This window comes from Ovis canadensis, chromosome 21 (genome assembly GCF_042477335.2).
Source record: "Ovis canadensis isolate MfBH-ARS-UI-01 breed Bighorn chromosome 21, ARS-UI_OviCan_v2, whole genome shotgun sequence".
Lineage (NCBI taxonomy): Eukaryota > Metazoa > Chordata > Mammalia > Artiodactyla > Bovidae > Ovis > Ovis canadensis.
Genome location: NC_091265.1, coordinates 65,496,994 through 65,523,486, shown reverse-complemented (window position 1 = coordinate 65,523,486; position 26,493 = coordinate 65,496,994). Strand labels below are relative to the sequence as shown.

Sequence of the window (26,493 nt, the reverse complement as noted above, 5' to 3'; positions counted from 1 at the left end):
CAGCACAGACTCCTCTACCAGCCCTCAGCGATTCCCCATTTCCATGGGGCAAGGGCCCAGCGGCCTAGACTCGGCTTCTATGATCTTCACGCCAGGGCCTCCTCCACGGTGGCCTCACTGCCAACCCGACCCGGCTTTCTGTCCCGCAAAGCGCTGTGAACAAAGCGCGCTGCTGTCTGCGCTTAGCTGTTGGCCGGTGCATCACCTCCTCCATGGCGCCTTCTAGGATCGTCCCCAGGAGCCTGGAGGAGGGGAAGTGAGTCTTCCCTGGCTGCAGGCCAGTCCTCCCGCGCGGCCCTTCGGGGAATTGAGCGTGCCCGCAGCCCAGGGATGCGTGCGGCTCCTGGCACTGCGCGCCCAGGCCCCTGCGTCCTGACTGTCGTATCTGACACCCCGAAGTGTGCGAGCCACAGGGGGAGGGTCGTGCGCCCCTTCCCCGGGAGCCAGGCTGCGGGCTGGGGCTGCGTCCACTCCGCGCTCCAGCAGCAGGGGCGGGGGCGGGGCCTCGGGGCGGAGACTGTGGGCGTGGCTTCGGCGCCCTATAAATACCGGAGCGGGGCGCGCGCCCGAGCTCAGAGTGAGCGCGCAGTGGCTGCGAAGACTCAGGCGCGTCCCGGCCAGGCCTCCAGCTCGCCGCGTCCGCGTCCCTCCGCGCCCCTCGTCCGCGCCTGACCCGCGCCTTCCGTCTGCGCACCCCAGCTGCCCGCCAGGCCCCCAGCCGCTCTCCAGGCCCCCAGGCCCCGCACCCGACACCCAGGACAGGCACGCGCCCCGCAGGCCGCCCGCCGCCCGCGCCGCCATGGGGGTAGAGGGCTGCACCAAGTGCATCAAATACCTGCTCTTCGTCTTCAATTTCGTCTTCTGGGTGAGCCTGCCCCGGGGTGGGAGGGCACTCCCCGAGCCCGGCAGGCCGCGCGCTCGGCTGGGCCCCGTCAAGGGGGCGCAGCCGGGCCGCCAAGTTGCGGGGCCACCTGTGTGCGCCCAGTCTGGCTGGGTGGGAGGGCCTAGGCCGGCGAGTCGCGAAGGTGGGGGTCGTCCGGGGCCGCCGCGTCCCTCGACGGCGGGTTTGGAGGCTCTAAGACGGGTTTCGGGCCTCTGCGCGTCGGGACCCAGAACCGCGCCGCCGGGCCCTTCGCGGACCCGGGGTCAGTTCCCGGCTGGTGATGGTGGTGGTGCGGTGGGTGCGCGTCCCGAGCCCAGCGCCCGGCTACTGCTTAGTTCTCCGGACCGCTGTTTCTGGGGCCACCCTGCTTCTGGGGGAAAGAGGGGCTCGAGGGCGGGGCTTGAGTCGCCCCGCCCCCATGAGCTCATCAGGGCCACCGCCCCTAGATGGGCGGCCCGGCCCGGCGCAGTGGCTGGCGAGCGGGCGGGCGGGGGGAGGTGGGGTGGCGCGCTGCAGTTTGCCTTAGTCCTGGGGACGGTCCACCCGACTCTGGGCCCGGCTCAGTTCACCCTCCTGTTTACTGTCGCCACCCTGGGGGTCGGTTTGGGGGTCCGTGCCCGGGCAGAGCGCAAACAAGAAGCGCCCTGGACCCGGGTGGCCCGCGGGCCAGTGCGCATAGTGGTGTCCCCAGTTGGGGGGGCCGAGCCTCCTCACCCAGAGGTAGATTCCAGCCCCTCCCCGCCCTGGGGCGCTGCAGAGGCTGTGAGGGGCGAGGGGCTGAGCGGTGTTCCGAGCTGGCACAGGCAGGGCCCGGAGAGCGGGGCGACTCCGAGCCTGAGGGTGCTGGGGCGGGGTGGATGCCCAGCTCGGGGCTTGGAAAGAGGTGCCCACAGGCGAGACGTCTGAGGGGTGCTGGAGGGTCTCCTGGGGCCTCTGGGCGGCCAGCCTGGGTTGTGTTTCCTGATGAGCCTTAACTGCTGGCTGGTGCCAGTGAAGCTTTGGCTTTTGTTTGCATTTCCTGTCGGTGCTGGAATTAGGGGCGTGGAGCTCTTTTGCTGTCCCGGCGGCCCCCAGGAATGGGCGTCGGGAGCCCCTCTGGCAGCTGTGTGCTGCCACCCCTCTGGGGTCCCAGGGCAGGGACCTGGGCCACCTCCTGGCCCCTCATTGCTTCTCCACCGCCCCAGGCTGCTCAGCCCTTGCCGGGAGGACGAGGACTGTCTGCTGGATGTCAAGTCGACATGGGGAGGCTAAAGTTTTAAAATGGCTCCTGGAGAACCGTGTGGGCCTGGAGACCTCTGTTTGCCCTCTGGACGGCCCGGGGTCCGGTCCCGGGACCCTGAGGTGTTGGTTGGGGAGGGCAGAGACTGGACTTGGGGTGGAGGTGTGACATCCTGCCTGCAGGGGCACCCGTGGGGGCCCAGGGCCTTCAGCCTCTGCCCTGAGGGTGGGAGCAGGGAGGCTGGCAGGATGGGCCAGGGGCCTTGGCAACCTTTGCTGAGGGGCTAGCCTTGGTGTTGATTTAGTAATCGCCTGCTTTGGCCTTGGCAAGGGTTGTCAACCAGACCCCCTCTCCCAGCGGCCTTCAAGCTTTTCCCTTGAGTGCAGAGCTTGGGAGGGCCCTGGTGGGAGGTGGTGGTCAAGGAAGAAGACGGAGCTTCCCGGAGAAGCCCCTCCCACCTTGCGGCCTGGGAGGTCTCCCTGCAGACTCCCCCCACCCCCGGCTCCTCCCAGCTGCCTCTGGTAATTTCCCAGGTTTCCCAGGCAGCGGGGGTGGAGGCCTGATACTTCCCCCGGGGCCACTCTATTCAGGCCCGAGGAATTGTTTCCCCTCCCCTCCCTGGGCAGGCCCTTCAGAGCTCTGAGAAGTTAGCTTCCAGGGGCACGGAGGCCCCACCCACCCATGGTGGGGAGCGGGGCGCCCCTCTCTGCACCCCCACCCCCAGCCAAGAGTGTGGAGCCAGGGCCTGGGCCCCGGTGGAGCCTGCTGGCCTGGTCCTGGCCCCCCCCTTCTGAACTGGGGGTCCTGTTAGTTTAGGAGCTGGGTGCTGGGTATGGTGGCCTCAGGGGAGACCGCTCTCCTGGGCAGGTGTAGGCCGTGACTCGGGGAGGGGGCTTCTGGCACTTGGGGGCCTGGAGCACCCTGCAGGGCCAGCCCGACCCGCGCCAGGCTGGGAGGTGGAGGCTGCTGATCTGGATCCGATCCGGGCACTTTGGGCACTTTCGCAAGTTTCTTGCAGAGAGTAAAGCCGTCCCCGTGGGAGGCGCGGCACGGGCCTGCTGGCATGGGGTCCTGGAAGGAGCCCGCCCCCACATGCCAGCGCTCGCGTGCACGCACACAGACACACACGGACTCTCACACACACACAAGCTTACACACACACGGGCTCTTGCACACACACACACCCCATGGGCTCTCACACAGGCTCACACACACGGGCTCTCACACACACACGAGCTCACACACACACACGAGCTCACACACACACGGGCTCTCCACACATATGGTCTCTCACACGTACACCCACAAAAATACGGTCTCTCACACACACGGGCTCACACACACACACGGGCTCACACACATATGGGCTCTCACACACACACACACACGCACACACATGGGCTGTCACACACGGGCTCACACACACGGCCTGTCACACATACACACACAGGCTCACACACACACAGGCTCTCAAACATACACACACACACACACACACACCCCATGGGCTCTCACACAGGCTCACACACACGGGCTCTCACACACACACGAGCTCACACACACACACGAGCTCACACACACACACGAGCTCACACACACACGGGCTCTCCACACATACGGTCTCACACATACACCCACAAAAATACGGTCTCTCACACACACACACGGGCTCACACACACACACGGGCTCACACACACACACGGGCTCACACACATATGGGTTCTCACACACACACACACACACATGGGCTGTCACACACGGGCTCACACACACACGGCCTGTCACACATACACACACACGGGCTCACATACAGGCTCACACACACAGGCTCACACACACACAGGCTCTCAAACATACACACACACACACACACACACACACGGGCTCTCTCTCACCCACATACACACCGGCTCTGTCCCCACCCCCACACACACATGTGCTCACCCACGTCTCCACACCAGACCCCGAGCCCCCGTGGAGGTGGCCGAGGGCTGTGAGGTGGCCGGGCTTGGGGAGGAGAGGCCTGGCCCGAGCTGGGGGAGCCGGGGCCTGGAGCTCCTGCCCGCTAGGGCGTGTGTGGGGGTACCTGGGAGCTCCCCAGCAGGGCGGCTGGGACTCGGGGCCCTGCTGCTGGGGAGGCTCAAGGCCTGTGCAGGCTCCCAGCCCTGTGCTCCTGCCCAGCCCAGACTGGGCGAGCCGTGGTAGCCCGCTGACCGCATCTGTGAAATGGGTGTGATCACGGCTTCCCCTCTGCAACAGCAGCAGCCTCACCTGGCACCCCCACCCCCAACCCCCGCCCGCCCTCATGCAGTCAGGCCTCCTCCCAGAGGAGGCGGCCGGGCAGGCTGGGGCGGGGCTGGTTAGAGGCCCTGCACACCAGCCTTTTGCTTCCAGACGGCACATGGCTGTCTGTCACTTAGCGGTTCTGTCGCCTTCCTTCCCGGGAGAGGGGCCAGACCCAGGCGGGCTCTGCTGGGGGGCAGGGACTTTCTGCGCCTTGTTTCAAAAGGGCAGGTGGCCTCCCCTGGTGACCCTGGGCGTCTGGCTGCTGAACTTTGGGCTACGGCTGTCGATCCGGGCCAGGCCAAGAAGAGGAAGTCTGTGGTCTATGCCCAGGTCAGGCTTGCCCCAGGGGGAGTGTCTGGGCACCAGGGAGCCCGGGACCCTGCTGGCTCTTCTCCAGTGCCCTCGCGTATCATCCCGTGGGGTGCTGCCCGTGGCCCCCAGCTCAGTCTCCCTCCGGAAATTTGAGTTCACCCTGATTCCTATCTCTTACTGCTTTGAAGGCCAGATAGAAATAAGCTCCCGCCAAACCACCCTCCTCCCAAATAATCTACCCACACACCTTCCCAGCGCCTGAGAGCCATGACGGGGGAACCTGGGCCGTGGTCAGTCAGGGTTAGAGTCCAGCGCCTGAGGGAGGGGCCGAGGGCACGTTTGCACTGGTGCTGCGTTTTGGAGAGGGCCCCGGGTAGGGGCGGTGTGGGGGTGCGGGAGCCTGGCTCTGCCTGCCCCCCGGGACGTGGGCCAGGCTGCGGCCAGGCCTGGATATTTTCCACCTTGGAGGCGGCACCGGCCGGTGGCCAGGACCGCCCACCCTGCAGGAGCAGATTCACTATGGCAGGTTAGCAGAGTCTCTCCTGGGCCATTTCTACCCGTCCGCCAGATGTGGTTTGACCCCGCAGGCCTCCTCCCAGAGCCTCTGGACTTCGGTGCCACCCCTCGCCCCCGCCCCCCTGCACACACTTTGTTCTGTGGGGCCTGGACCCCTCCTCCCTACAGCAAAGCTGGCACTGATTCCCACAAGACCACCCGGGGCCTCCAGGTGGGCACCCAGACGCTGGGGGAGGCCCTGCAGGTGGTGGCCAACCAGCTGGGGGCAACCACCCTCCCTGGCCTTGAGGCCTGCTGGGCTCCACGGACAGGGAGGCACCTTGGAGTTGGGGCTGGGGGTGGCGTCGGGTTCCTCAAGTGCCTGAATCGGTGGTGAGGGTGCTTCGGGCAGGGGCCTCCAGAGCCTGGGTGTGGGTCGGGGTCGCCGCAGAGGCCTGGGGAGCAGGGCCCCCTTCCCCTCTCCACGGAAGCGGTGGTCCTTATACATTCAGAAAGGTGCTGCTCCCTGCGCCCCCACTGCCAGGGAGACGTGATGACTGTGGAGAAGGCGAGGGACAGGAAGCCAGGCCCGTGCGGAGCGGGTGGGGGTGGGCGGGCGGCCCCCCGGCACCCCTTGCCCTCACAGCGAGTCTTTGGTCACGACCCCCACTCCCAGGTCGGCCTGGGCCATAACTCTCCCTCGGGGAGCGCCCAGCAGCGCCCCGGAGCCCTGCCTCGCCTGCAGCGGCTGTTGAATCCGCTTCAGTGCTGCAGCCAGTCGCCGGCTACGGCTCAGGCTGTGACTCTGGGGCTACCAGGTGCCCTGGGCATCGTGGTGGGGGAACATGAGTAAGGACCCCAGGCTGCCTGCCTGCCCGGCCTCCAGTCCTGGGTGCTGGGAGACCCGAGCCCCAGAACTCGATAGTGTGGGTCTTAGGCACGTGGGGGCTAGCAAGGGGCGGTGGGCCTGGGAACCGCCCTCTGCGGTCCTGCCTGCTCAGGGCTCACGGGGGTGTCTCCCTCGCACACGGCCGGGGTCCTCGCTGCTCCTCAGCCCAGGGGCTCAGCTGCCCGCCCTCTGGATGGACAGTCCTCCCCTCTGTCCCCGAGATAACAGCTCTAGCCCATGTGAAACTCCCCAGCGCCTTCCCCTTGCCTACACCTGCGGCCCACCGGGGCGACGAGGAGCCTGAGGTTCCAAGCGGCCCACGTGAGGAAGTGGGGGAAGCAGACTGGAGGCCAGGGCCCTTCCTTCAGCCGCGGGGGTTCAAGGCCGGCTGTCTCCAGGCAGCGGCAGGGTGTGGCGTGGCGTGGCGTTCCCCCAGGGCGAGCGGCTGAGCCCGGCCTTGTGGCGAGCAGGTGCCGGCTGGACACCCTGAGCTGCCCAGGGCCCCGCTGCTTGCCTCTGCCCCCTGCCCGGGCCCGCGCACCTGCCCTGCCTTTGCAGCGGCCCCCAGCCCATCCGTCTGATGGGTGTGTGGCTCCTGCAGCTCAGCCTCGGGACGCCAGTGTCTACACGCGCCCCTCCCCAACCCCCGCACAGGGGCCGAGGGGGCAAAGGGCCATCCCACACGAGGGGCTCTTTCAGCCGGTGGGGTGGGGGAGCAGGCCACCTCCTGGGCTCTTTGCCCTCAGTGGGTGGTAGGCTCGGGAACTGGCCCAGAAACTGACCAGGCCTGCTCTGCTGGACCCCGGGAGGTGGTGGAGGCCCTGTGTTCACCTCCCGGCAGGAGGGAGCTCTGGGATCCCCCCGCTGGTGGGGCCCGGGTGGCCCTGAATCCTTCCCCACCCCCACGCCTATTTTTAGAGGCCGGCCCTTGGCTTCCTGAGGTCGAGGGGGCTGGAGAGGGGTTTCCGCTTCCCGGCTGAGCCGAGGGTCCTGCTCCTCTGTCCTTCCTTCCTTCCTGCCCTGAGCTGGGCGGCCCTGTTCCCAGAGGGCACGGCAGGACTCTGGGAGGGCAGTCAGGCCTCATGTCGCCGTGTCTGTCCTGTGGTGGGTGGAGGTGGAGGCTCAGCCTGCGGGACCGCGTCCCAGCCCCGCCCGAGCGGGGTGCCCTCTGGCCCTGCTGACCCTCCACGCCCGTGAGCAGCGTCTGGGCTGCGCCTCTGCCCCCTGACTTGTCCCAGGGTCTGCGGGGGCACTTCTTGCCTCGCTTCCTTCCTGTGGCCTTCACTGTCCTCCTGGGCGGCTCTCCAGGCCCCAGGACCTCTCGGGTGCCGAGCCGCCTAGGCACTTCCTGGGTCAGACAGCCATCCTCCCTGACAGCGCTGGACTGAGGGCATGAGCACCGGGGGGCTGCTGGGGCCCAGCTGCCGATTAAGGGGGCGCAGGGTGCACGAATGTCCTGTCACTCCTGGAGCGTGTGGGCAGCACTTGGGGCGACCAGGTGGCTGGTGTCTGGGGGTGGGGAGGTGCCCGAGGCCTGGTGGGGTTGGTGGGGGGCAGCGGGCTCAGCTGAGAGGGCAGCAGGGAGACGCCCGCTCCTTCTCCGTTTCAGCTGCTTCTTGGAAACACAGACTGGCCGGGCAGGAACCCAGTGTACTTGGCAGCTCCCCCACCCCCTCTTCCTAGCTGACGCTATTTATTAATTCTGGGAAAGGAGGGAAGAAGAGAGAAACAGAAAGTGAACCTTCAAAGCACTGCAAACAGCCCGTGCCGTCCCCCAGTGTGGAGCCCTCTGGTCATCCCAGCAGTGGGTCAGCCAGCCCCTTCCCGAACTGCTGCCCAGCCTCGCCCCCGGCAGGAGCATCTTGGGGTCTGGGGGCGGCTCAGGTGCAAGAGCAGTTGGCGGCAGCCCTTCTGACAGGCCGGCTGGCGGGAGAGGGGAGAGGAGGCCGTGCGGACCCCACCAGGGACTGGCCTGCCCAACGCTCCTGACGGCCGTCCCAGCAGTCGCCAGCGCTGTCGGGCGTGCTCCGTACATAATGGCGTCATCCGCACACTCTGCCTGTGTCCGCGTGTGCACCGTGAATTCCTCAGTGTGTACGCGAGGACACTGGAGGCAGGAAGACGCCCAGGGTCCAAGGTGACCTGCAGCCGGAGGTCCCGGTTCCCACACAACACCAAGACGGCGTGCTTTCCGTTAACACCGGACTCTGTTTTGTAGCAGGCATGTCCTTAGTTATCCAGTCCCTTGTTTGACATTAAACCTCAGTTCTGTGGACTAGATTTCAACATTTCCAGATGCTTCCTGCTGGCCACTGGAAGCCTCGGGTCCTGACCTCGGTGAAGAAGGCAGCCGGGATCCTTCGGGACTTGCTGCTTAGAAGTCCAGTAGACAGGGATCCGGGTGTGGGGGCTTACGACCTGGGGGCCGCCCTGGGGGCTCGGTGGTGAAGAAGCCACCTACCAGTGCAGGAGGTGCATGGGTTTGATCCCTGATCTGGGAAGACCCCGCATGCTGCGGAATCACGGAGCCCATGGCCCGCGGCGGGTGAGCCTGTGCCCTAGAGCTGGCGCCACGGCGATGAGAAGCCCCCCCTGCAACCAGAGAAGGCCTTGCAGCAGTGAAGACCCAGGGCAGCCGCAAACAGCGTGTCTTCAAAAGGAAAGGCGTCCCTGGAGGCTCTGACCATAAAGAATCTGTCTTCAGTGCAGGAGACCAAGTTCAGCCCCTGGATTGGGAAGATCCCCTGGAGAAGGGAATCACTTACTCACTCCAGTACTCTTGCTTGGAGAATCCCACGGGCAGAGGAGCCTGGTGGGCTGCAGTCTGTGGGGTCACGAAGAGTTGGAGATGACCTGGTGACAAACTTTCGCTTTCTTTTTTACCCAGCCCCCAAGGAAGGCCGGACTACAGCTGTGTGCCGAGTACCCGTGTGCTCCGCCCAGCAGCCCTGGGTTTTGGTGGCTGCTCAGGGTCTACACTGACTCCTGAAAGATTTTCTCTTGGCAAACTATAGGGCTTCCTCCTTTTCAGACTGTTCATGGGGTTCTCAAGGCAAGAGCACTGAAGTGGTCTGCCATTCCCTCCTCCAGGGGACCACGCTTTGTCAGAGCTCTCCGAGCCGTCCGTCTTGGGTGGCCGTACAGGGCATGGCTGCTAGTTTCATTGAGTCAGACAAGGCTGTGGTCCATGTGGTCAGATGGGTTAGTTTTCTGTGACTGTGGTTTCCAGTCTGCCTACTCTCTGATAGAGAAGGACAAGAGGCTTATGGAAGCTTCCTGATGGGAGAGACTGACTGAGGGGGAAACTGGGTCTTTAACTTACAGGCAGAGCACATCATGAGAAATGCTGGGCTGGAAGAAGCAGAGGCTGGAATCAGGATTGCCGGGAGAAATATCAATAACCTCAGATACGCAGATGACACCACCCTTACGGCAGAAAGCGAAGAACTAAAGAGCCTCTTGATGAAAGTGAAAGAGAAGAGTGAAAAAGTTGGCTTAAAGCTCAACATTCAGAAAACGAAGATTATGGCGTTCGGTCCCGTCACTTCATGGCAAATAGATGGGGAAACAGTGGAAACAGTGTCAGACTTTATTTTGGGGGGGGCTCCAAAATCACTGCAGATGGTGACTGCAGCCATGAAATTAAAAGACGCCTACTCCTTGGAAGGAAAGTTATGACCAACCTAGATAGCATATTCAAAAGCAGAGACATTACTTTGCTAACAAAGGTCCATCTAGTCAAGGCTATGGTTTTTCCAGTAGTCATGTATGGATGTGAGAGTTGGACCGTAGAGAAAGCTGAGCACTGAAGAACTGATGCTTTTGAACTGTGGTGTTGGAGAAGACTCTTGAGTCCCTTGGACTGGAAGGAGATCCAACCAGTCCATCCTAAAGGAGATCAGTCCTGGGTGTTCACTGGAAGGACTGACGGTGAAGCTGAATCTCCCAGTACTTTGGCCACCTCATGCGAAGAGCTGACTCGTTGGAAAAGACGCTGATGCTGGGAAAGATTGAAGGCAGGCGGAAAAGGGGACGACAGAGGATGAGATGGTTGGATGGCATCACCGACTCAGTTGACATGAGTTTGAGTGAACTCCAGAGTTGGTGATGGACAGGGAGGCCTAGTGTATTGCGGTCCATGGGGTCGCAGAGTCGGACACACGACTGACCTGAACTGGTAGGGCTTCCCAGATGGCGCTAGCGGTAAAGAACCCATCTGCCAATGCAGGAGATGCTGGCTTGATCCTTGGGACAGGAGGGCATTGCAGGAGGGCCTTGCAACCCACTCCAGTATTCTTGCCTGGAGAATCCCATGGACTGAGGAGCCTGGCGGGCCGCAGTCCTTCGAGTTGCAAAAGAGCTGGACAAGGCTGAGCGGCTGGCACTTTCAGTTTCACAGGACCTGGTAGGTTTTGATGTGGGAGGCACCTGTGGACACTGAGCCTGCCCCCAGGAGGATGTGCACAGCCCTCACCCCAGCAGAGCCCCGGAGCCTGCCCCCAGGACACCCCTCCGTGCTCCAGGCAGCCACTGGCCTATCACTGTTGTCCACGTCTGAATGTCTTAAGTTTGTAAAGAGGTTTTGGATCCTTCATTCCCTGACCACGGATTGAACCTGTGTCCTCTGCGTTGCGAGCATGGAGTCCTAACCCCTGGGCCGCCAGGGAAGTCCCTCTTGTACTTTTTGTATGAAGGGAATCGGAAGGTGGGTTGTCCCTGGTTTGGGGGCTTACCGGGAAAGCACATGTGTATGGGCATGAATGTCCACCCCCCCCCCCACTTAGGGCAGTACCTGGGGGTGCAGGGGCCGGGCACAGGCCTGCGGGGGGAGCGCCCTGGCGGCTGGAGCTCTGTCTCTGGGTCCCCCGCCCCCACGGGCACCTGGTCTGGTCTTCCGCCTCACCGTGTTTCGTTCTCATCTCCCCTGGGGCCAGTGACGTTGGGCATCTTTCCGTGTGTTTATTGCTGTGAGCATTTCTTCTGTGGTGAAGTGTGTGTTCAGGCTTAGGTTTTCACGCGGTTTCTTGGCCTGGTTTTTAAAAATCGGGTTATTTGTTTTCTTGCTGAGCTTTGGAAGTTCTTGATGCCTTTTGGATCCGGGTCCTTGTTAGCCATTTGCCAGCGCCAGTGCACGCTCATCTTTGAAGAGCAGGCTTCTTTCAGACTTGGGGTTTCTGGGACCCCGCCCGCCCTCCTGGGGTGGGGTTGGGGGGCTGCAGTGCTCCTCTGCCCGTCCTCTGTAGGTGACTGTAGGTGAGCGCTCACCGCCCCCCGGACTGGGCTGGTCCCTGCCCACTGCCTTCCCCAGGCCCCTCCGAGTGGGCATGTGCAGGGCCTGGCATGGCTGAGGAGGAGGCATCTAGCACCAGGCTCCCCCTGCCCTGTGGGCAGGACGGGCTTCCCTGTCCGCCCCTCCGGAGGGTGGGGGAGCACAGGGAAGTCTGGAGACCGCAGCCCCCCTGCACATCCTGGAGTTTGTGCTGGGAAGTCCTTCCCGAGGCAGGAGAAGTGGGGGCTCTGCCTGCCCCCCGGACTCCCCGCCTCGGTGTCTGGGGGTGGGGCAGGCGTGACCCTCACTGCTTCCGTTAGGACCAGGCACCCACATGGACTTCCCTGGGATCCTGAGGTGAGGGGCTGCAGGGAAAGATGGGTGGTCCCAGCGCAGCCAGGGGCAGGAGGGGCCCCTCCATGTTCGCCGCCCCTTGCCGTGGGGACACCGAGGCCAAGTCGGGGTGGACTTTCCCGAAGCGCTCTCTGGACCACGGTTTCCAAACAGAAGAAGTGGCGGTTTCCAGCCAGAGTTGCCACGGCAACCCTCAGCCTCACCACCACCTCCCCTGGAGGCTCAGATGGCAGCTGGCTGAGCCAGGAGCCGGGACTCCCTCCGGAGCCACCCACCCCCCCCACCTCCCCACCTCCCCTGCTCTCGTCCCCCGGGCCCTCCTGCCCTCTTGCGGGTGTGACGGGCACCTGGGGCAGCCTTAGGATACCTGCGGCTGGGGCACTGTCCTTCACAGGGTGCACAGGGCCTGCTGGTCCCAGGTGCTGGCCTCTGTTGGGAAGTGGTGGCGGGCGGGGAGCGCCTCCATCCTGGGGTTTGGAGGGTGCCGCCCCCTCTGGGGGTGAGTCAGCCGGAAGCCCCCAGCCCCACACCAGGCTCTGCGCAGAGCCCCCTTTCCTGCCCACTCTCAGGGCGGCCCCGCCCCCAGCCATCTCCCTCTCTCGGACGGCGGCCACCAGCCCCGCCAGGGCCCGGTGGCATCAGATTGCCACCCCTCACCATGTCCTGGCACCAGAGACTTGGCATCCACTCCTTGGAGTTCCCGGACGAGCTAGCTCAGGGCAGTGCCACCCCCTTGGAGGAGGGCTCGGCCTTCCCCAGGCCACGGGCTCCGGTGTGGCCTCTGGCCAGATTTAGCAAGTAAAATACAGGGCATCAGTTAAACTTCCGCTCCAGGTGAACAGTGAGTGCTTTTTTGGCCTGAGTGTGTTCCGGGCAGTGGTTGGGACACACTCGATACGAAAGAAGTGTTTGTGAATAACCAGGTGTCTGAGTCTCATCTGGCAACCTGTCCTGCAGTCTCCGGTGGTGCTTGGTGGGAGGGTCTGGATGAGCCCCCAGTCCCCCATACCAAAGCCTGCCTGGGGCATCTGGAAAACCAAGGGGGCAAAGCAGACATGAGGCAGTGGGCAGCCCAGACCCCAGAGCCTGTGAGCCCAGAGCCTGTGAGCCCAGAGCCTGTGACCCCAGAGCCTGTAAGCCATGCCCTTGGTGCTGACCCGCCAGAGCGAGGGCCGGGGACCCGCCTCTCTGGGGGATCCACGCGCGCCACGGCCAGTCTCTGAGCCGCGTGTGACCAGTGCCCTGCTCTCTCCCCAGCTGGCCGGAGGTGTGATACTGGGCGTGGCCCTGTGGCTTCGCCATGACCCACAGACCACCAACCTCCTGTATCTGGAGCTTGGAGACCGGCCTGCCCCCAACACCTTCTATGTGGGTAAGTGACAGGGGATGGGCTGCAGACCCTGGGCAGCTCTGGGCTGGGAGCCGGCAGGAACAGGCCACTGGGGGTGAGATCGTAAGCTCAGTAAGGCTGCAGACAGGGAGCGCTTCCAGGAGGAGGCGACTGAGTGGGGCTTGCTTCTCCCTGGGGCAGGGAGGAGGAGGCCCACCAGGAAGAGCTCAGGGGTGGGGTAGGGGGTTGCGTCAGCCTGGGGACCCTGAGGGGCCTGGGTACCCTCTGCAGTTGTCCCAGGGCCTGCCTGGGCCGGGGTGCTCCCAGGGAAAGCTGGATGGGAGGGTTGTGGGGCCGGTGGGGACCCCACCAGATCGCCTTTGGGCCGGGGGAGAGCCAGGGCGGAGCCGGCAGCGGGTGGGGGCGGGGCCGCTATGTCAGGGGGTAGGCCTTTCAGGGAGGCTCCTGGGAGGGGTGGGGCTGGATGCCTGGGCTGCCTGGGGGCCCTCGCCACACTGGCTACCTTATTAGGCCGCGGCCCTTCAGGGTGTGTGTCAGGCTGGGTGTGGGCTGGGGGCCTCCAGGGCAGGGGTTCTGGAGGATGGGGAGGGGTGCCTCCCGCCATGCGCAGCAGTGCCCTCCTTCCGGTCCCGCTCCCCCCAGGATGGGCCTGGCTCCCAGGGAGCTCGGGGAGGGTGTGCAGAGTCGCTTCTGTCCTTTAAAGGACTGGCCCCTGGGTGGGCCCCTCTCGCCCCCACAGGCAGAGCAGCAGGCCGGAAGCCTGCAGGGCTCACATGGGTAGAGTGACCACCCGCCATCCTGCGTGGACCCTGCAAGGGGTCCCAGTCCCTCCCAGCTGCTCGGGGGCCCCCACACTCGAGATGCACGCTTGGCTCCTGGGCTGGGGGTGGCCCACACTCACCATCCCACTCGGCCGCCCCGGGGCCGTGGGGGTCCTTTTTGGGCCACCCCGGAAGGGCTGGAGCCCGTGGTCTGGGGTGGTCCTGGGGCCAGCCCTTCAGGGAGGGTCCCCAGCCCTTGTCCGCAGGGTCCTAGGCTCCCCACCCCCCAGGCTGCAGGGGCCCCCTCAGGTCTGAGTCTCAGGTGGAGAGCATGGGTGTGCATGCTCCGAGAGTGCCTGGGGCACCGTGACCCGGCCCCCACTGTCCCCACGCCAGGCACCCTCAGAGCAACACGGCCAGTCTAGCCCACACGTCTGAGGATGCAAGGGTGTCCTCTGGACGCCCGAGGGGAGTTTTTCCCCAGGGCTCCTCCCAGGCCTCTCCTCTCCCTCCCCAGGGCCTGCCCCCGCGTGGCCCCGGTCTTCTGTCCCCGTTCCCCTTTCCAAGGTCTTGGTGCAGGGGGTGTGGGCTCCCTGGGGCGCACCGTTTGGGAAGGGGGTCCCTCTCCTCGTGGCTTGGCTGGCTCCTGCTCTCAGCGCAGCGTGTGGCCTGGCAGCCGGGAGAGGAGCTGAAGGCTGCCTGTCTCAGCCTGGACGGGGCAAGGGTGGCAGCAGGCTGCAGACCTGGGTGGCCCCGCGTGGCCCCCTGGAGACACAGTCCAGGGCAGATGCGCGGGGGTCTGGGGAGACCTTGGTAGAAGGCTGGAGGCTGGGGGCCGGGCCCAGGCCGCGGTGGGAAGGGTCCCACAGGGAGGCTTGTGGGGGCCTGGCTCCAGCCCGTGCCACAACACGCCGTCTCTGGGCCCTAGGGCTCCCCTCGGGGAAGGAGTGAAGGAGGGCTGGACCACCTGGCAGGCCGGGCACCAGCCCCTGGACTCGAGCTTCTGCCGTGCCACCATGCCGCCAGCAGTGGGGGCCTCTCAGAGCCCCTCTGGCAGCAGCGTCCCTGCCCACCTGGGGCCAGCCTTCCGGAACCTCCTGGCCTGCAGAAGGATGCAGACGGGGCCTGCCAGGGCGGTGGGGACAGACATGGGCCCTGACGAGCCCTGTGTCCACTGCCGGGAAGTGAGGGGTGGTTAGCGGGACTTGAGCAGCACCTGGGCCGAGCTTCAGGGCCCAGGAGGGTCCCCAGCCTCACGGGTCAGAGCCAGAGCCTGCTACAGTGGGAAGGCTGGCCCCGTGAGGCGGGCAAGGGGGGCTGGGGGCCGGCACCTGCCAGGACACCCCTCCCTGGCACCCTGGGCTGTCCCACTGAACCTCAGGGAGGGGCGTGGGGACAGGAGTCTCAGAACCTGGCCATGTCCAAGTGAGGAGCCCCCAGGGCTTACCCTTGGCCAGGCCCACTTGGGGTTGCCCAGAGGCTCTGGCCCAGAGGGATCCCCAGGCTGCTTCTGAGCCTGCCAGTGGGTCCCACCTCCCAGACTTCTTCTCCAGAGACGGCCGGGCAGGGCCAGTGGGCCCTTTGGCACCAGAGCCCTGGGACCTAGTGTCCTAGCTCCGCCTGCTGCATAACCATGGCAACTGGGGGGGTGGGCCCAGGTCTGCTGGCAGGACTAGGGTTGTGGGAAGTCCTTCGAGAGACATAGTCAGCATTTCAAGGGGCGAGGGCCCCTTCTGGGTGGGCTGCAGACTCAGGCAAGGGCCGTGTGGCCAGCGGTGAGTGCTGGGCAGGCCAGGGAGACGGCTGACCCCGTGTGCCAGTCAGGTGGGTTGGGGCCGGCAGACCCCGGGCTCCGCCCTGCCTCCCAGGCCAGCAGCCGGGCCCTTGGCACCGAGACGCAGGTGGCTCTCCAAGGCCCACCAAGCCCCGGAGGCTCTCAGGGGTCAGTGCACACAGGTGGCGGCTTCAGGCGGAGGCCCCTGAACACTCAGATGCGGGTGGCTCTCCAAGGCCCACCAAGCCCCGGAGGCTCTCAGGGGTCAGTGCACACAGGTGGCGGCTTCAGGCGGAGGCCCCTGAACACTCAGATGCGGGTGGCTCTCCAAGGCCCACCAAGCCCTGGAGGCTCTCAGGGGTCAGTGCACACAGGTGGCGGCGTCAGGCGGAGGCCCCTGAACACTCAGATGCGGGTGGCTCTCCAAGGCCCACCAAGCCCTGGAGGCTCTCAGGGGTCAGTGCGCACAGGTGGCGGGGTCAGGTGAAGGCCCCTGAACACTCACCACTGGCCGTTCGGTCCTGGCCCTGGTGATGCTTGACTCCCTCCACGTCACAGAGGAGGAAACTGAGGCCCACAGAGGTGCCCACATGGCCCTGCCAGGCTGCTTCCCCCTCAAGGCTCTTCTCCAAGCCACTGGGCATCTGACCTCCTCCCAGCAGGGTGGGTGCCAGCACCTGGTGGGCCCTCCGGAGCCCTGAGCAGTGGTGTGTATGCCCAGCGCGGGCAGGACGGCTTCTGGGAGGCTGGGGGCTCCGGGACATTGGGTCGCTGAGGGTGTGACCTCTTCTCTGCTGCAGGCATCTACATCCTTATTGCCGTGGGTGCTGTGATGATGTTCGTTGGGTTCCTGGGCTGCTACGGGGCCATCCAGGAGTCCCAGTGCCTGCTGGGCACGGTAAGGTCCTGGGCTGGGTATGGGGTGGGGTCGGGGGCTGCCGGGGGCAGAAGCAGGGGTTCGGTGCCAGCCCGGCCCTGCGAGCCTCCCTCGAGTGCCAGCTCTGATCTCCCCAGTTTGTTCTCAGACCCCACCGAGGCAGACTGCCGCTATACCTAGTTTTTTGTCTAGTTCCTGGTTGTAAGTCCCAAAGTTGCTTTTCTCTCTCTTCTTTCTTAAAACGAGTCGCAGAGACAGTAGAGGGTGAGTCCCCGCCCAGGGCCAGCCTCAGGTGTCCTCGGGAAGCAGAGGCCTGGCCGTGCTGCCCAGGGCCTGGCGTCTGGGCGGCCTAGGCTGGGGAGTCTGCGCCTGGGTCTCCGTCGGAGGGTGCCGGGTGCCTCACAGTGACCCCCCACTTCCCACGGGCTTTGCTCCCTGTCCCCTCCCACCTCCCAGAGCCAGCCTTGCCCTCCCCCCACCCAGCCACCCTGTCCTCCGGAGCCCAGTCCCTCGGGGCTGATGAGAAGGGTGGCTGCTTCACACGGTTCATCCCGTCAGGGCTGGGGCGGGTGGATACCACCGAGCGCCCCACACGCGCCCGTAGGCCCCTGGGGTGCTCGTCGTCTGTGGCAGGTGAGCCCCTGCCGGCCTCGGGGAGCCCTGGGCCCTCTGGCTTGCTCTGACCTTCTCTCTGCCCGCCCCTCCCCTCTCCAGTTCTTCACCTGCCTGGTGATCCTCTTTGCCTGTGAGGTGGCTGCTGGCATCTGGGGTTTTGTCAACAAGGACCAGGTGAGCCATGTCCAGGTGGAGGGCAGGGGCTCAGGCTGTGGGGAAGGCTTGGCCTGTGGGCACTTCTCTGGGCTGATTCTTCAGGTAGGAAGCCACAGAGGGCTTCCTGGAGGAGGGGGCGTGGCTGCCGAGTGAAAGGCAGAGCCCCCTCCCAGCTCCGGGTGGGCGGGTCCGTCCTGACTGTCCAAAAGAGCCAGGTGAAGGCACGTCTTACGGGGGGGGACAGTCCCCCTGCGCTGTAAGCACCTCTTTCCCCAGATCGCCAAGGACGTGAAGCAGTTCTATGACCAGGCCTTGCAGCAGGCCATAGTGGACGACGACGCCAACAACGCCAAGGCCGTGGTGAAGACCTTCCATGAGACGGTGCGGCGGGGCCGGGGGCTGGGGCACCGAGGGAGAGGCCCGGGCCGGAGCCAGGAGCGGGAGGGGCACTGGGGCCAGGCAGCCCCACTCTCAGGGACCTGGGGTCTTCTGGGAGGTCCCTGGAGGGAACTAGGTGGGCCAGGGCAGCTGAGTGGAAGGGTGAGGAGGAGTGAGCCTCTCGGTGTGGTTCTCCCCCGGGAGGGGACTGCCCCAAGCCCCCAGCTCCTGGGCCAGGGCGGCTCCTGGGGCCTCTGCAGCCCATGGGACACGTGCCCAGGGCTGATGGCGGGCGCCCTCCATCCCTGCAGCTTAACTGCTGTGGCTCCAACACGCTGACCACACTGACCACCTCTGTGCTCAAGAACAGCCTGTGTCCCTCTGGCGGCAATGTCATCAGTAATTTGTTCAAGGTGCGTGGTGATTCCATTCAGCTGCCGCCCCTTGGTGGGTCCTGGGTGGTGGCCAAGCCTCCCGGGGCTCCCTTGGGCCACGGTCATGCTGGGCCATGTGGTGGCTGGAGTTGGGGCTGCTCTACCTGGGGGCTGTGGTCACTTCCGAGCCCCGCGTGGAGGGTGCCCTGGTCTCCCGGGCCAGCCCTGTCCCGACAGTGCCTCGTGGTCTCTGAGCACGGGAGGGTGCCTTTGGCATGCTCGCTGTTCACACCTCTTTTGGGGGGCCCTGGGGGCGGGGCTGTGCCCCTTCATGGGGCCCCGCGCTGCTGCCTCGTGGGGTGGGAGGACGGGCACCTCTGACTGCCCCCTGGCCGCCCCTGCAGGAGGACTGCCACGGGAAAATTGACGAGCTCTTCTCGGGGAAGCTGTACCTCATCGGCATCGCGGCCATCGTGGTTGCTGTGATCATGGTGAGTGGGGCGGACTGGCTCTGCTTGGGGACCCCACCCCAACACCGGGGTCTCTGAGAGCTGACTGACCTGCCCCTGACCCCCCGGGGGTCTCCGGGAGCTGACCGCCTGCCCGCCCCCTCCCCGCAGATATTCGAGATGATCCTGAGCATGGTGCTCTGCTGCGGCATTCGGAACAGCTCGGTGTACTGAGGCTGCGGCCGCTGAGGCCTCAGGGAGGGCCTCGGGGACCCCGGCAGCGCCCCCCGGAGTGACCTGGACACTTCCGAGCAGGGGCCGTCGCCACCTGTGTATATAACCTCCTGGTATCACTGCTACACTTATCAGCTTTTTTACTTTTGAGGTTTTGTTCTTGTCCTGAAGCTCCCTGTTAATTGTCCTTTTGGGGCTGACATCATCTGTGGGGGGCGTGAGTGGGCTGTGGGGACTGCAGGGCAGGGGCCCCCTCTGCTGCTTGGGGGCTCTGCTTGCTCAGCCAGGCCTCTCCTGGGGGCCACCAAGGGCCGTCCCCGTGAGCGGCACACACGCTCAGCCTTTTTTTAATCCTTGTTCCTTCCCGGCCACCTGTCTCTGGAGCCGGGTCTACGAGCAGCCTTATGCCTTCACGCGAACCTCTCCTTTCTAACGCGTCACCTTCAACTGTAATTACATCTTGAAAAGTCATTCAATAAAGAAGGAAAAACCAGGCATGCTAACACGGTCTGGCCCCCTCCATGTACCTGTGCCCTCTGAGACCCGGGGGGCAGCCTCAGGGGCTGAGGAGCCTGGCATGGGTGGTGCTCAGCTCACTGGACCTTGCTGGTCCCAGAGTGTGCCACCAACCCTGCTGGTGGGTGCCAGTGGGGCCCCTTTCTTGGGCCTGGTGTCACCAGCAGCAGCCTTCACCTGGCCCTCACTCCCATCCCCGTTCCTTGGCACTACTGCCCAGGGGGGGCCTATGAGGAGTGGGCAGGACGACCCAAAAAACGGGCCCTGGTGCAAGACTCCCCTTCCTCCTGACGGTCAGCTCCGTGGAAGATTGACACACCACTCCCTCCCAGGGGTCTCTTCTCTTCCTGTCTAGCTGGTTGTAATCTCCTGTCAAGGGGCTGGGTGGCCCCATCTTCCAGGGGCTGGAGGTGAAGCCCTCAGCCACTCCCTGGGGGAGCCCGCCTGGCCCAGCACGGGGGGCTGAGGCCCAGCCAGAGGCTGCTGCCCCCACCGGGAATTCTGGGTGATGTCCCCTAAACTGACCTCTTGAGACTCCAAGGCCCTGGCTGGGATTCATATGTCAAGGGTTCCCAGTGGCCTTCTTGGGGGCTGATACTGGAAACTAGGACCCAGCCCTGCACTGGGGGTCACAGGGCTTCTGTAGGCCTGCTCCTCCAAAATCCAAATGGGGGCTGGTGGGTTGGGAGACAAATGGCCCCAGGAACCTGCTCCTTCTTCCTTCTCCCTGTGCCGTGAGACCCTCTTCAAGCTGCGATGTGAATTAGTGCCTGGGGTGGCCGCACCCCCTCATTCCTGGTGAGGCCCTGAGTGTGGGCACCTTTAGGGATGACATGTCCCCGGTTCAGTTCAGTCACTCAGTCACGTCCGACTCTTTGTGACTCATGGACTGCTCATGGACTGCAGCACACCAGGCCTCCCTATCCATCAAACTCATGTCTATTGAGTCTGATGCCATCCAACCATCTCATCCTCTGTGGTCCCATTCTCCTCCCACCCTCAGTCTTTCCCAGCATCGGGGTCTTTTCCAGTGAGTCAGTTCTTCACATTAGGTGGCCAAAGTATTGAAGTTTCAACTTCAGCATCAGTCCTTCCAAAGAACAGTCAGGACTGATTTCCTTTAGGATGGACTGGTTGGATCTCCTTGCAGTCCAAGGGACTTAAGAGTCTTCTCCAACACCACAGTTCAAAAGCATCAGTTCTTCAGTGCTCAGCTTTATGGTCCAACTCTCACATCCATACATGACTACTGGAAAAACCACAGCTTTGACTAGATGGACGTTTGTTGGTAAAGTAATGTCTCAGCTTTTTAATAAACTGTCTAGGTTGGTAGTAACTTTTCTTCCAAGAAGCAAGTGTCTTAATTTCATGGTTGCAGTCACCATCTGCAGTGATTTTGGAGCCCCCCAAAATAAAGTCTGTCACTGTTTCCCCAGCTTTTTGCCATGAAGTGATGGGATCAGCTGCTGTAAGATGTGTCCCAAGGTTAAAGTGAAGTCGCTCAATCGTGTCCGACTCTTTGCGACCCCACGGGCTGTAGCCTACCAGGCTCTTCCATCCATTGGATTTTCCAGGCAAGGGTACTGGAGTGGGGTGTCATTGCCTTCTCCAGGGGATCTTCCCAGGGATCGAACCCAAGTCTCTCGCTTTGTAGGCAGATGCTTTACCATCTGAGCCACCAGGGAGGTCTTAAGCCCGAAGGTTGGGACACATTAAAATGGGCCCTGTTTCCTCTCTGGGTCCCTGGGCTGGGCCGCAGCATGGCCTGAACCCTGGATTCCTGGGTGCGGCCCTGGCCGAGGGGGCTCGCTCTGGCCATCCACCAGGGGAGTCAAGGATCTGAGCTGAGGTTCAGCAGGTGCTTCCGCGGTGGCTCAGCTGGTGAAGACTCCGCCTGCAATGCAGGAGACCTGGGTTCAATCCCTGGGTTGGGAAGATAACCTGGAGATGGGAAGGGCTACCCATCCCAGTATTCTGGTCTGGAGAATTCCATGGACTGTATAGTCCACAGTGTCAGACTTTATTTTTGGGGGCTCCAAAATCACTGCAGATGGTGACTGCAGCCATGAAATTAAAAGACGCTTACTCCTTGGAAGAAAAGTTATGACCAACCTAGATAGCATATTCAAAAGCAGAGACATTACCTTGCCGACTAAGGTCCGTCTAGTCAAGGCTATGGTTTTTCCTGTGGTCATGTATGGATGTGAGAGTTGGACTGTGAGGAAGGCTGAGTGCTGAAGAATTGATGCTTTTGAACTGTGGTGTTGGAGAAGACTCTTGGGAGTCCCTTGGACTGCAAGGAGATCCAACCAGTCCATCCTGAAGGAGATCAGCCCTGGGATTTCTTTGGAAGGAATGATGCTAAAGCTGAAACTCCAGTACTCTGGCCACCTCACGGGAAGAGCTGACTCATTGGAAAAGACTCTGATGCTGGGAGAGATTGGGGGCAGGAGGAGAAGGGGACGACCGAGGATGAGATGGCTGGATGGCATCAGTGACTCGATGGACGTGAGTCTGAGTGAACTCCGGGAGATGGTGATGGACAGGGAGGCCTGGCATGGTGCGATTCATGGGGTCGCAAAGAGTCGGACACGACTGAGCGACTGAACTGAATAGTCCACAGGGTCGCAAAGTCGGACACGACTGGGAGACTTTCACTTTCGGAGCAGAAATGACCAGTCACGATCGGCAGGCGAGGCCAGGGCGCCTCCCTCAGGAGGCTTGCCACGCGGCGGCCTGCCCGAGTCGTCCAGTGGGCGGGACAAATGTACACCGCGGGACACGCCCCGCGGCCCGGTTCCAGGGACCCGAAAGAGCAGGGACGGCTGCTCCGGAACAGCACCGGAAGTGCTTGGGAACCGCGCGGGATGCGTTGACGCACTTCCGGTTCTCGCAGCTTCCGGCAAAGTGGGCTACAGTACCAGGAACGAGGCTCTGGCCGTTAGCCCTGGAGCATTCTGGGAGTCGCAGCCCTGCCTCCTCACCCAGACTCCCTTCCTGAGTCAATTCCGGTCTCTTCGCGAAGGAGCGCCACGGTTTCCTGTAGGGAAGGCAGCGCATGCGCAAAGTCATCACTCCCGATAGGCCTCAGGCGTGGGAGCCAGGTGCCTTGTGGGAGATGTAGTTCTTCAGGCGCGGGAGAAGCGGCCATCGGCCAGCGGGGGACTCGGTTTCCCACGAGGCTGAGCGCGGCTCAAGATGGAGGCAGCCAGGCCGAAGTGAGCCGGTAGGTTTTTGGTGGGAGGGCCGCGCTGCTGACCCGTCTGGCTTCAGCGGGCCACTGTCCGTAGTCTGCTGCCCCAACCAGGGAGACCCTCGTGAGGCCCGCACCCTTGGCCCGCCCCCGCCCGACTTGGCCGCAGGACTCAGGCAGCTGACAACGAGCGCCTGCTCGGCACGCGCCGAGATTCTGGGCGCGTGGAGTGGAGAAAATCAAGGCTCTGCCTCCTAGGGGAGAGAGGCAACCCTCAAGGAAGCCAGCGCTCCCTGGGACCTGGCCAGCCCCGACCCCGGCCCTGAGAAAACCGCGCCTCCGTCAGCCTGGACTCGGCTCTGCCCTCCAGTGAGCTCAGGAAGTTCTCAGAGAACTCAAGAGACGCAGACCTGGCATGCTCGATCTTGGGGCGCGATTCCTGGCTCCCCTCGGAGTGTCCCACTGATCACGGGCGTCCAGGGGACGGGAGTGCAAATTTAGGAAGCCGGAGGCTGGTCGAAGCTCCAGCTTTGCCTCCAGTGTACTGAATGACGGGCCAATTATCTCCCCACTCCTGTCCTGCCAGCCCTAAAACAGACACCGTTGGCGTTTACTTCGTGTCCCCTTTCCTGGAGTTGTTCCTGCATTTGGGGAGTCATGCAAGGCCCAGAGGAATGGAGATCTCGCCTGCGTTTGACCTGGAGCAGGGCACTCGGAGCCACTCCTGGTCCAACTGGCCTGGTCTTTGGTGGGTGCAGGAGCAACAGAGTCACCCTTGGCAAGCAAGGGAGGCCTGGTGGGAAGAGGAAGTTGGTGGAGGCTGAGGCCTGTCCTCTGAGCCTGGAAACAAGTTTCAGGGTGCTTGGTGACACTGGAATGCTAACCAGGTGTTGGCAGGACTTCTGTGCTCCGCTGGGAAAGTGAAGGGTGTGTGGAGGATCACAGATGTCGCTGGAGGTTGCCTCAGGAGCTGTGGGGCCGGCCTCTGCCAAGCAAGGCTGAGCCAGCTTCCTGAGAGCCTGACCCTCAGATGTCAAGGACCTGGCTGCAGTCCCTTCTGGAGCTGCCAGGGCATCTCTGCACTCAGGAGCACACCTCCTCCCCACAGAGCCGGCAGGTGCCTCCGGCTTTGTGGAGTACTTCCTGCCTGCCCTGCTCCCAGGCAGCATCCCGCAGCAAGCTCTAAAATTCTTTATTGCAGTTGTTAGCACAGTGAATAAACGTACTCCTCATCCACACAGCAAATGTTTGTGACGTCTGACTGAGTCAGTTTGAGCTGTTCAGTGAGCCAGTTTGCAGTTCCCGCCATGACTGTCAGCTGTTTTCCGTCCCTCTGAGCACTCACTGACCTGAAAACGTAATAAGCTATCACGTGGAACCACCACAGGACGTGTCAGTTACCACGATTAGACTAGTGACTGATACAGTGTCGATTCTGTAACTTCACTTTTTGGAAAGAGTGATCACCCTTCATGACTCCTTGTAATCCATCAGAAAGTAACTGAGTATGCTGGTGTGTGGAAACCCTGGCGCTGCGTCAAAACGGAACAGTGGCAGTCTTTCTCCGAAGTGAAAAATTACTCAGTTAATGGCCGGAATACCCTCAGTTTCCATTTTGTTTTAATGTTTCACCCCTGCGGCTGCTAGCCAGTGTGAGGAGGGTGATGCCTGCTTTAGCACAAAATTACATGCTCTGCATGTCACTCATTCATTCCTTATTTACCGGAGAAGGCAAGGGCACCCCACGCCAGTACTCGTGCCTGGAAAATCCCATGGACGGAGGAGCCTGCTGCTGCTGCTGCTGCTGCTGCTAAGTCGCTTCAGTCGTGTCCGACTCTGTGCGACCCCATAGACGGCAGCCCACCAGGCTCCTCCGTCCATGGGATTCTCCAGGCAAGAGTACTGGAGTGGGGTGCCCTTGCCTTCTCCGGACAGAGGAGCCTGGCAGGCTACAATCCAAAAGGCCACAAAGAGTCGGATGCAACTGAGCTGAGCGTACTGCCTGCCACTACCACACGTGGCCGACAGAGGGAGCGCGAGGATTGCTGGTGACCCTGGGTTGACACCCCGGCCGGCTGCTCTACCAGACCACCCCGTGCGGGTCCCCTAGTGGCTCTAGTCAACCCTGCCTGGCGAGGACTGAGGGAGGTGACAAGTCAAAAGGACCAGCTCCTGGGCCTGGCTGTTTTGGGGGCTTTGTAAACCCAGGCCCACTCCGGGGATGTTGGCACCACTTCCATTTGTCCGTCATCTGGTCTGATGGCTGGCTGTCCCTCCCTGCCCTTAGCCAGTCACCGAGCCGCTGAGCAGAGCCGTACCAGGGGGCCTTTGCCACCAAGAACCTTCGTCAGCATTCAACCCACCTGCCCTCCAGCATCCAGCAGGCGCCCATCAGACAGGGAGGTAAGAGGAGGGCTTATGGTCGGTGTGGCGGGGGTGGGGATGGGGGCTGGCCCTTCCTCCTGGGACACTGTTCTTCCTGCTGATCCTGCCTGGGGTGGTGGGTGTGAGCTTGTGTCCTGGGGACTCCCGGGGCTGTTTTGGTGCAGGTGTGGCGTGGTCTGGGGACACATGGCAGAGGCAGGGGACAGCCGACACTTCCCTGACTCGGAGGCCGACACCCTGCCTCCGGACACTGGCTCCCTCAGCGACTCGGACTCTGACCTTAGTTTGCCTGATGGCGCTGGGGCGGCTGCCCTGTCCCCAGGGGGGCTGCCTGGGGAGGCGTCCGGGGATTCGGGCCCCGATGAGCCCCCCTCGCCCCCCAGAGGCCTCCCCACAGAGGCAGTGCAGCCCTTCCACCTGAGAGGCACGAGCCCCACCTTCTCCCAGCGCAGCCACAGCATCTTTGATGGGCTGGAGGGGGCCGCCAGGCGGGCTCTGCCTGCTGTGGCTCCAGCCAGCCCGGGTGACGGGGGCAGCTTCCGGCAGCTGCTGACACCCTCCAGCCAGCCTGCAGCGGGGGGCCCAGGCAGGGCTGCGGGGGGCCCAGGCAGGGCTGCTGGGAGCCCTGCTGCCCCAAGGGCGCCCCCTGTCCCTGACTACGTGACCCACCCTGAGCGCTGGACCAGGTACAGCCTGGAAGATGTGGCTGAGGCCAGCGAGCAGAGCAATCGGGCCGCCGCCCTGGCCTTCCTGGGCCCGCAGAACCTGGCCGCCCCCGGCAACTGCATGCTTCCCTTCAACCAGGACCCCTCCAGCTGCGGGGAGGGCCGGCTTGTCTTCACCAAACCTGCCCGAGCCAGCGAGGCTCGGCCCGACAGGAGGAGGGTACCCAGGAAGGCCGGGGAGCCAGGCAGGGGTGACCCTGGGGTTCCAGGAGCGGCGGGGGGCGAGGGCCCCGTGGAGCTGGCTCACCTGGCCAGGCCCGGGAGCCCCGAAGCTGAGGAGTGGAGCGGACTCCGAGGGGGCCTGCAGGAGGTGGGTGCACCTCTGGGCATGGCCCACGCCGGCTCTGGGTGCAGCCCCCCGCTGGTGGAGACAGTGGGTTTCCATGGCAGCAAGAAGCGGAGCAGGGACCACTTCCGGAGCAAGGGTGGCAGCCCCGAGGCCCCAGGTGCGGAGATGTGAACCGGGAAACCGCCCAGCCGCCTCCCTGACCTGGCTGTGCTGGAAGGCTGGCCACCGCTGCCCCCGGGGCGGCTTCAGGGCTGGAGCGGGCTCAGGGCTCCAGGGCAGCAAGCTGGCCCACCGGCTGCCTGTAGGTGCCACCAGGAAATGGAGACCTCGCCAGGGTGTGGGCTGGGGGCGATGGAGGCCCAACCCATTCTCTACCTGGGAGACAGTAAAGGCTCTACGTGTTTCTCTGGCTCTGTGTGTCTGTGTGGACCACCTCTCCCCCGGCGACCGCAGCCGGGGCCCTCCGCCCTCCAGCCCCCAGTGTCCCGCACTCGTCAGGAGGAGGTCCTTCTATTCGACCGAGGCGAGTCCCTCCTTGGTCCCGAGCAAGAGGCTGAGACCGCAGCCCGTCCCAGGGAGGACTCCCAGCTGCTGGCGTGAGGGCTGGGGACGGGGGCTGATGTGAGTCTGGGGAGAGCAGAGTGGGAGCGTGGCCGGGGAGCGGCGGCCGGTGGCCCTGCACGCTGCGCTGACCCCTGTGTGTGGGGC

At 63.7% G+C, this 26,493-nt stretch overlaps 2 protein-coding genes across 3 annotated transcripts; both read left to right on the top strand.

Annotated features, from left to right (window-relative positions):
- The first annotated feature begins 286 nt into the window (after positions 1-286).
- CD81 (CD81 molecule) lies at positions 287-19,180 on the top strand. The gene is made up of 8 exons (XM_069565754.1): positions 287-865; positions 12,966-13,080; positions 16,395-16,492; positions 17,186-17,260; positions 17,519-17,623; positions 17,932-18,033; positions 18,399-18,485; positions 18,615-19,180. The coding sequence occupies exons 1-8, from the start codon at positions 800-802 to the stop codon at positions 18,675-18,677; spliced, it is 711 nt and encodes a 236-aa protein (XP_069421855.1). The 5' UTR covers positions 287-799; the 3' UTR covers positions 18,678-19,180.
- Positions 19,181-22,057: 2,877 nt separating this feature from the next.
- TSSC4 (tumor suppressing subtransferable candidate 4) lies at positions 22,058-26,194 on the top strand. Of its 2 annotated transcripts, none has more exons than XM_069565752.1 (3): positions 22,058-22,419; positions 24,674-24,789; positions 24,936-26,194. In XM_069565752.1, exon 3 carries the CDS (start codon positions 24,958-24,960, stop codon positions 25,954-25,956), a length of 999 nt encoding a protein of 332 aa, XP_069421853.1. In that variant the 5' UTR covers positions 22,058-22,419; positions 24,674-24,789; positions 24,936-24,957; the 3' UTR covers positions 25,957-26,194. The 2 variants fall into 2 exon arrangements, with proteins under 2 accessions (XP_069421853.1, XP_069421854.1); XM_069565753.1 differs by having other exon boundaries at positions 22,330-23,134.
- The last annotated feature ends 299 nt before the right edge of the window (positions 26,195-26,493 follow it).

Bases quoted from the DNA above. Each gene is read 5' to 3' on its own strand.
- TSSC4 (XM_069565752.1), top strand. From the start codon at position 24,958: ATGGCAGAGGCAGGGGACAGCCGACACTTCCCTGACTCGGAGGCCGAC.
- CD81 (XM_069565754.1), top strand. From the start codon at position 800: ATGGGGGTAGAGGGCTGCACCAAGTGCATCAAATACCTGCTCTTCGTC. The intron at 16,493-17,185 runs GTAAGGTCCTGG...TCCCCTCTCCAG, and splicing joins CCCAGTGCCTGCTGGGCACG to TTCTTCACCTGCCTGGTGAT. The intron at 18,034-18,398 runs GTGCGTGGTGAT...CCGCCCCTGCAG, and splicing joins TCATCAGTAATTTGTTCAAG to GAGGACTGCCACGGGAAAAT.